The 9428-nt window shown below is 34.5% G+C and overlaps 1 protein-coding gene across 1 annotated transcript in view; it reads right to left on the minus strand.

The window, feature by feature from the left end:
* Nucleotides 1-8451, minus strand: part of LOC106469330 (lysosomal Pro-X carboxypeptidase-like) — a 10105-nt gene extending 1654 nt beyond the window's left edge. Inside the window, exons 1-7 of the mRNA XM_022397823.1 lie at nucleotides 8265-8451; nucleotides 6659-6796; nucleotides 4319-4420; nucleotides 3787-3968; nucleotides 2604-2761; nucleotides 2082-2281; nucleotides 585-661 (exon numbers count right to left, since the gene is read on the minus strand). Of these exons, the coding sequence (XP_022253531.1) occupies nucleotides 585-661; nucleotides 2082-2281; nucleotides 2604-2761; nucleotides 3787-3968; nucleotides 4319-4420; nucleotides 6659-6796; nucleotides 8265-8366 (959 nt within the window). The 5' untranslated portion in view covers nucleotides 8367-8451. The remainder of the gene's footprint in view (nucleotides 1-584; nucleotides 662-2081; nucleotides 2282-2603; nucleotides 2762-3786; nucleotides 3969-4318; nucleotides 4421-6658; nucleotides 6797-8264) is intronic.
* Between the last annotated feature and the right edge of the window lie 977 nt (nucleotides 8452-9428).

Genomic DNA, 9428 nt, shown 5'->3' on the forward strand with positions numbered 1-9428 from the left:
CATGTTGTGTAACCAATGGGTCCACCACGTGAGCCATCTTCTTCTTCATGTTGTATAACCAATGGGTCCACTACGTGAGCCATCTTCTTCTTCATGTTGTATAACCAATGAGTCCACTACGTGAGCCATCTTTTTCTTCATGTTGTGTAACCAATGGGTCCACTATGTGAGCCATCTTCTTCTTCATGTTGTGTAACCAATGGGTCCACTATGTGAGCCATCTTCTTCTTCATGTTGTATAACCAATGGGTCCACTACATGAGCAATCTTCTTCTTCATGTTGTATAACCAATGGGTCCACTACGTGAGCCATCTTCTTCATGTTGTATAACCAATGGGTCCACTATGTGAGCCATCTTCTTCTTCATGTTGTATAACCAATGGGTCCACTACATGAGCCATCTTCTTCTTCATGTTGTATAACCAATGGGTCCACTATGTGAGCCATCTTCTTCTTCACACATCTATTTGTCAGACCAAAGTGCAGTAAATCTTCAACGGATAGCTCCACTAACCATCACTGGAACGTTGCTGCTCTTTTGTACGTCATCATCAATTACCATTATTCTCTCAACTACCCGCACCTGAAAGGTTCCGAGATGTTCAACTTGCAGACTTCTGTGGCAGCAATGGATGTTTTGACGGCCATTGATGAGGAAATCTATCCATGAAGCCCAAAGATACTGTAGAAACACTCAAATGTAGGTTCAGTGCTGACAAAGACAATAGTGATATAACCAATAGCCTTCTGCCACATCAGAAGATCAAAACCAGCTTCAAAGAGACAATCAATAAGTAAGTGTGACAATTTCTGGTAAGGTGGTATGGCCACCCTGAAACCTTGTGTCACTTTGACTGCTCATAACTCCCAACTGAAATAAGATACCATCATACAGTAGTCCCTGGTGGAAACGACTCCTCCCAATAACAAATTCCTTTTAAATATGACTTTTTTTTCTGTGCACAGAACAATTTCACATTGATCTGATCTCCAAAATGACTTCCTGATAGATGCAATATGACCGTGATTTTGGGGGTGGGAGGTCAGATGACGACCTCTCAATGGCAACTTTTCTTCATATAAATAATGTCATTTACAGAGATACATCAATACAATGTATACAGTATGGAAAAAAAAAAGAGGTCACATGATCATAGATTGCTTCACAGCTGTGTATATGTATCTTGTTACCCCGGGGTGTTCAAGTCAAACTCTATGGTACATACACGTAAGTATCTTGGTTTAAAAACTTTCAGGTCCTGAAAGGTAACCAGGAGCAGCAGTCAGAAACTGTTGTTTGTCTTCGCCCCACTCATGAAATTAAGGTTTATTCTTTTAGTGAATGTAGTAGACTTTGAGCTAGTGGCCTAGACGTTAAGTAACTTGATTAGGATTTATCAGAGGGGCGTGAAGGTTCTTAACTTGCAGTTTGAGTGACAGACTAATGTGTGTCGTAAGCATGGCTAATGGAATGACATCTGGGAGAGCTGCCAATGTCTCAAGCTGAGAACAGGAAGTCGCTGTGAAGAAGAAAGCTCAAACTCACTGCCTCGAAGTGTTGATATAGAAACATGATGTAGACCAAAGCTGTGATGAAAGCAACCAGTTACAAATTATACATGATCTATAAATGAAACATGGAAATTAGAGAATTTTCAGTCTACTTGAAATTTTTTTAATGCAATATGCTACGTTATCTGACTACCTATACAGTATATAAACCCTGGGAAGAGCAACTAGCATAGCTTGAACTCTGGTTATTGATCCTTCGAATAACAACTTCCTGTCAGATGCAACTGTTTTTATCATGGCAGATAGGTCAGTCGTATGTTAGAGGGACAACTCCATTTTGGATAAAGCAGATTCTGGACTTTCCAACAGTGCGTGCAACACCACCAAAGAACAAACACGAGGATAATTTTTTGTTCCTCATCATGTCACCCAAAATCATTGCCTCTGGTTGGGGGAGAGATCCTGTGTTAATATAATAATAATAAACAATAGCAATAAAGAGTCTCAAGTTTCTTTTTTATCTCAAAATCTTTCTCTGAATCAATTCTTCAGCCCTGTTTAATGGTACATTTCTTGTAACAATGTCACCAGGACTTACTTTGATAGGATAAGCTGGAAGTGGAACCAGAAAACTTGTAGGATAAGGGTAATCTGTCATGGCTAGAAATGTCCACGTCTCTCTCAGCCATAAAATAAAATCTTCTAAACTTTCATGAGTTAGAGATGCACAGAGGTTAAACCTTGTAGTCAGCCATTTCAACCCTTCACCTACAATAAAATTTCAAGAATAATATATTTAGTTCAATTCTAAGTTGTTTTCTGCTTGTAAATACATTTTAAAAGGTTCAGTAAGGCTATAGATTTTAACCATTTCTAAGGCCAGTTCCTCCTGAATACACTGCCATACACTTAATGTCCAGTGCCTTTTGACCGTTCAGGGTCAAAACTGCTGAAACCTCTTAGTTTTAAAATTGTGTCCCTACAGTCATGTTGTTCCCATAGAAGGACAAAAGTTGAAATTTTGACCACAAAAGAAATCCTCTTTGTAGCAAACATTTTAACTATAATAATGAGGAATAAGAGCACTTGCTTGTTTTTCCCACCCTACGAACAGCAGGCCAAGAATCCCTGATGAGTTGAACACATGTCGATGAAACTTGCTGGAAGTCTTTGGTCACAATCTGAGAAAAAATACCACAAGGAGTCAATCCAGTAAACTGAAGAAGGGGTCCACTGGACGACAAAGCTCTGCAAGTGAAAATAATTCTCAGTTTATTAAACAGCCTTGGTTAATAATATGTTTATAATAGAATAGAGGGAGCCCATTACAATTTAATAAGGTTCAAGCTTTTGTTGCATCTATCTTATTCATTTACTAAACAAAGTAACGGCAGGAACAGCTTCATGATATTAACATAAGCCATGTCTTATGGCTTGTTCTAAAAGTCTGTGTGTGTGTGTGAAACTTCATGATATTAACATAAGCCTAGTCTTATGGCTTGTTCTAAAAGTCTGTGTGAAACTTCATGACATTAACATAAGCCATGTCTTATGGCTTGTTCTAAAAGTCTGTGTGTTGTGTACAACATCATGATATTAACATAAGCCATGTCTTATGGCTTGTTCTAAAAGTCTGTGTGTGTGTGAAACTTCATAATATAAATATAAGCCATGTCTTATGGCTTGCACTGAAAGTCTGTATGTGTGTGTGTGTGTGTGTGTGTGTGACACTTCATGACATTAATATAAGCCATGTCTTATGGCTTGCACTAAAAGTCTGTGTGTTGTGTACAACTTCATAATATAATTATAAGCTATATCTTAATAATACATGACCTTTTTTTTTCAAATAGAGATGAAAGTCTAAAGAGTTCATGTGGGAATTATAAACCTGTATGTAGGTCACATGACCCATTTAACAACAACAAAAAAGTATAAATAAGACCCGATTATGTCTTACAACTCACTCCTGAAGATGACGTTGCAACATCTAAACATGTAGAGTCAACTTTTTAGAGGTCTTAATTAAAATGTTTTTAACTGTGTACCTATTTTAACATTGTGTGTTATTTACTATTGTACACAACTGCCAAGAAATAGTACTAAAAGTTTCACAGTTGTTCACTTGTTTCTGTTAATTTTGATGTAAAAACACAGGTTTTAATCATCGCTTTTATATTAGAGCATAGAATCTTCCTGCTACCACCAAGATTCAAATGTAAAACATTTGAATATCATTGTGTTTGTGATATGTAGTAAGAAATGTTACTTACCCAATCACGATATGTGGATATTTCAACCTTAGCCAGGCAGACAACATACCACCATACGATCCTCCAAATGCAACAACAGGTATACCAGCTGCTCCTTTAATTGTTGATTTCAAGTAGGTTATCAAGGTAGCAAAATCTGCCAGAGCTTGCTCGGAGGTCAAGTAGCCCAAATACTGCAGTTTCTGTCATTCAGAAAAAATATTCTCTCATTCATACACCAAGTTCTTCATTTTTATATCCAGCCAACTGAGAAAGAGATTAGCCGTTTTTCATTATCATGATCACAAAAACACTGATTGCCATAAGAAAGAGCAAAGCAGACCTAACTGAATTATACCAGTTTTAAGTTTTTTCGTGGGGTCAGGTATGCTTACATTTTTTTCCATAAAATCCAGAGATTATTCAAAGTTACATCACATACTTCCCAGTTAACCTTTAGGATTTACTCCCCACCATAACAACCTCACCCAAACAACTTTCAGGAATAAAGCTTCAAATGACATTCAGAGTTGATCCAATTTCCTATACTTACATCATATGATCTGTTGCCATAAGGAGTAGAGTTTCCATAGTAGCGATGCTCAGCAAAAACCAGCATTGCTTTGAATTCCTGGGCCCAGTCCCACATTAAACCCTGAAGAAGGAAACATAACACATCAGTTTACAGTCACATTAATTTTGGAACTTACTGACATACTCATGATTTAAATACAAAGAAAATATAACAACAGAAAGAAAGAGGCCTACACTGGTATCATTTTAAAAGAATGTCAGAAGATCTCGATATTTGTAACTGATAGATACATGTAATGAATGGATAGACACTTGTAATGGATAGATTGGTACTTGTAACAGATAGATAGACACTTGTAATGGATTCATAGGTGCTTGTAACAGATAGATAGACACTTGTAATGGATTCATAGGTACTTGTAACAGATATACAATTGTAATGGATATACAGATAGTTGTAATATATTGATAGTTACTTGTAATGGATAAACAGATACTTGTAATGGATGTACAGATACTTGCAATGGATGGATAGGTACTTGTAACAGATAGATAGATAGACAGACACTTGTAATGGACAGATAGATAGATAGACACTTGTAATGGACAGATAGGTACTTGTAACAGGTAGATACTTGTAATGAATGGATAGACACTTGTAATGGACAGATAGGTACTTGTAACAGGTAGATACTTGTAATGAATGGATAGACACTTGTAATGGACAGATAGGTACTTGTAACAGGTAGATAATTGAAATGGATATACAGATAGTTGTATCGTACTGATAGTTACTTGTAATGGATAAACAGATACTTGTATCGTACTGATATTTACTTGTAATGGATAAACAGATACTTGTAATGGATGGATAGGTACTTGTAATGGATATACAGATAGTTTTATCGTACTGATAGTTACTTGTAATTGATAAACAGATGCTTGTAATGGATGTACAGATACTTGTAATGGATGTACAGATACTTGTATCATACTGATAGTTAGTTGTAATGGATGTACAGATACTTGTAATGGATATACAGATACTTGCAATGGATATAGGTACTTGTAATGGATATACAGAATACTTGTAACAGATAGATAGATACTGGTAAATGTAATGATCATACAACATAAAAAAAGAAACAGGTTCATATCATTAATGTTATAAAAGTAAATAGAATTTAATTTCCTGAAATTAAAACTCACATTTAAAAAAAGTATTTCCTCAACCGTTGTTAGATGTCAGTGCTGGAAAAGACATCAAAGAGGAATAGAGATGTTAAGGACAGGTCAGAATGAAATAAACAAAGCTGTTTCTGTGCCATTAAAATATAATTACATCACAAAAGAAAGCTCCAGTTCAAAGAACATTTCAACTAAATGAAAACAGCATACACACTTGGTAAGTAACAAAATGCAGGTTTGCTTTATATCAAAAACTTAAATCAGAGACATTAAATAATTAGTTTCATTAACTAAATGAAAACAGCACACACACTTGGTACGTAACAAAATGCAGGTTTGCTTTATATCAAAAACTTAAATCAGAGACATTAAATAATTAGTTTCATTAACTAAATGAAAACAGCATACACACTTCAAATGTGACAAAATGCAGGTTTGCTTTATATCAAAAACTTAAATCAGAGCCATTAAATAATGTGTTTTAAAAGTAATATATAAAATAATTTTTATTCTAAAATTCTAACACCAGTTGTTATGAATTACATTACACTGCTGTATTACATTTTAAACACACAGAGATTCTGTATAAACCGACGACATATTCCTCATGGTTAAAAGTTTATATCCACATACACTACTACACTGTATTCTACTGCTTTCATAACGTGCCTATACACTAATGTTGTCCACTAGTTTTAATTGACAAAGGGAAAAAAAAGACAAGTCACTATCTACAATAGAAAGAACAATACAAACAAAGAAATGATAAATAAAACTATGGTATAACTTTTATGTTTATATTTTTAAATTACAGCTGTGACAAAATTAACTTTACTCTCCAAATCATGATAAAATAAAACTTTATTTCAGCCAACATTTTACCACTGCAACTTTATCAGGGTTAGTAGTACAAGAATTGTTTGATGAAGCTACAACGGCAAAATGTTGGCTGAAATAAAAAGTGTTTTTTTTTATTATCTATCTGGAGAGTAAAAGCTGTTTTTCTAATCTTATTGCTAGAATGTTTAAATCCCTCCAGTTTGCACTACAAGTTTTGAAAAACATGTACATAATAAACTAGTAATTCAGGTACGTAACTCGTATTCTCAAAAACTTTTTACTACTGATGCTGTAACAAATACATTAAATAATTTTAACTGATACATCTTACAGTGTTATTAACAAACATAAAAATGTCTCCTTCATTTCCTGTGTAAAAAAACATAGGTCCACCAGGTCTCCAGTGTTTGTCAGCAACAATGTAACGCTGCATATACACATCAGAGTTCGCATATCCAAAGTGGTCAACCTATAAAAGTTAAAATTAAGAATCCTTTAATTATCCAGCAAAAGTTTTGTTATACAACTCCAAAATTACTTATTAGGCTGGTAATCAGACAATAACACATAGCATCGTGCATAACAGACTCTAAAAATGCTATTATTGCAATGTATTATTCATATAAATTATGAGAAGTCAGGGGGCATCCTGGCCATCAAGGCCTCACTAATTTTGAATACTTCAACAGATCACCCCTAATCTCCATACATTCAGGAGAGAACAAGCGAAGAGATCTCAATTTATTCTCAGATGACAACCTATTCATCTCGAGAATCATCCCAGAAGCATTCCTCTGAACCCTCTCCAACAACTCGTGTTGTTCCAAAGTAGAGGGGAACCAACACAGCACTCCAAATCAGGCCTTTTTGGACTTCCAGAGACTCCCGTTAGCTTTATTGCTTGCAATACAACACTACATGTTATTACAAAACTGAAAAAAGTATATTAAATTATTCAAAACTTAAATGAAACAGATTGTAAGTTGGATGATGGTACCTACATAGATACTATCTCTAGTGACAAAGATCTGATAATGAGCAGTAGTCCATACCTAAAAAAACAAATCAGTTTCCATCCTGTGGGCAAAATAAGATTACAAATAGTTAATTAACAGATTAAGTTACACGTGACCACCAGCGTCACTCCGCAGTAACTTTTATACTTGTTCTAATAGTTTACAACAAAATATATCAATAGCATCCATATCTGTTGTTTCTATAACAAATAAAGATTAAAAGGTACAACGTTTTGAAAGGAACTTATAATTAACAGATTAAGTTACACGTGACCACCAGCGTCACTCCGCAGTAACTTTTATACTTGTTCTAATAGTTTACAACAAAATATATCAATAGCATCCATATCTGTTGTTTCTATAACAAATAAAGATTAAAGGGTACAACATTTTGAAAGGAACTTATAAACTGGTTGGAAACCATGTTAAGGCTGTAAATAAAAATTAATTTACGTGTAAAATAGTCTTCTACTGACTGTTTGGCTATGGTAAAAAACATCTGTTCTTGATTTGATTACCAGGATTCTGTTGTTCAAACTCTAATTTCCTATGTAAAGCAGAAATATTGACTTACTGTACTATCTAATTCTTTTATATTTTAAAAAATGTATTTATAAACAATACTAGTTGTTAAGAAGCTTCTTCAAGTGTTATTGATAAAATTCATGCTTTAAGTACAGAATGTTCACATTCTATTAGTTCTAGTAGCAGTAATATGTATTTTTCAGTGAATAGTTGATGACGTAATCGACTTTTATGTTATTTTATAATAATTTACTGCTTTTCTAAGTTTCTAACAGTAAGGCTTAAAATATATTTATTTTAAGAAATACTAAATAAACCCATATTTATTAACCCTAAATATAATGCGATACTACTACTGTTCAATGTCCGCTGTAGCGTGTATTACTTCACACATACCTTCTGTTTGAAATACAGAGTTTTGTACTCTAACGATGATGTATTTCGAATACAGTCGATTAAACATAAGTTCGACATTAATATTATCCATATCAATTTCATTTATCTTGTAATTTATGAAACCCGTTTAAGGTTTTTGATTTTCTAAATCTCTCTCTCGTGCTTTCAAAGTTTCGTTTCACAGCTTTACTTAGGGTAAAAAGTTGAAACCAGGTGACTCTGAATAGTGGGCACTATCGTTACCAAATATCAAATTATCATATTGGACTAAAAATTAATGAATTTTCTGAAAAATAATTGTACACTTCCAAAAATGTAGATCATTTTATACTAACTATGTGAAATGTTGCCTTATATACTGCTATCGTCACGTCTCTGCGCTATACTAATTGACACAACCCACTATCATGTTTTCAAATTCGATGACGAAGAACCCACTTGTGAACGTTGTACATTTGCTGTTATCTTAAAGTTTTTCTTCATTACCCATTCAAGCCGTCTCCAACCATCATTACTATCATGTTTTGTTTAACTTTTCGTTCTACTGGATTTATTACTATTCTGCTGTATTGTCGTTATATGCTGAGGGTACCCACACTGTATTACATACTTAATATTACACAGTGTAATTTATCTAGTTACCTGTGATCGTACCTGATACAATTACATTATACTGCTAACTCTAGGTCACCAGTCATCATCATTATTACTAGTACTACAGAGGTGTAAAAGTATGTGTGGGAGGCAAAGGTTAATTAACCGAACAAAGCGAGGGAATATGTGACATTATGGCTGGGGCCTAGGGCTCTGGATTAAATTTTATGCATTTTTTCAGGGAGTAACTTTCCTAGTTTTGATGCATTTTTACTGGGACAAAATGAAAAGCTTGCCACTATACTACCATTTTACTCAACCTCACTAAAGTGTGTGTCAAATTCCATTTCGTATTCGCTGTCCTACTCCACTACTTGTGGCAGTCCTGTATATCTTATCGTATTCGCTGTCCTACTCCACTACTTGTGGCAGTCCTGTATATCTTATCGTATTCGCTGTCCTACTCCACTACTTGTGGCAGTCCTGTATATCTTATCGTATTCGCTGTCCTACTCCACTACTTGTGGCAGTCCTGTATATCTTATCGTATTCGCTGTCCTACTCCACTAC

The sequence above is a fragment of the Limulus polyphemus genome, unplaced genomic scaffold (assembly GCF_000517525.1).
Source record: "Limulus polyphemus unplaced genomic scaffold, Limulus_polyphemus-2.1.2 Scaffold3428, whole genome shotgun sequence".
In the NCBI taxonomy this organism is placed as follows: domain Eukaryota; kingdom Metazoa; phylum Arthropoda; class Merostomata; order Xiphosura; family Limulidae; genus Limulus; species Limulus polyphemus.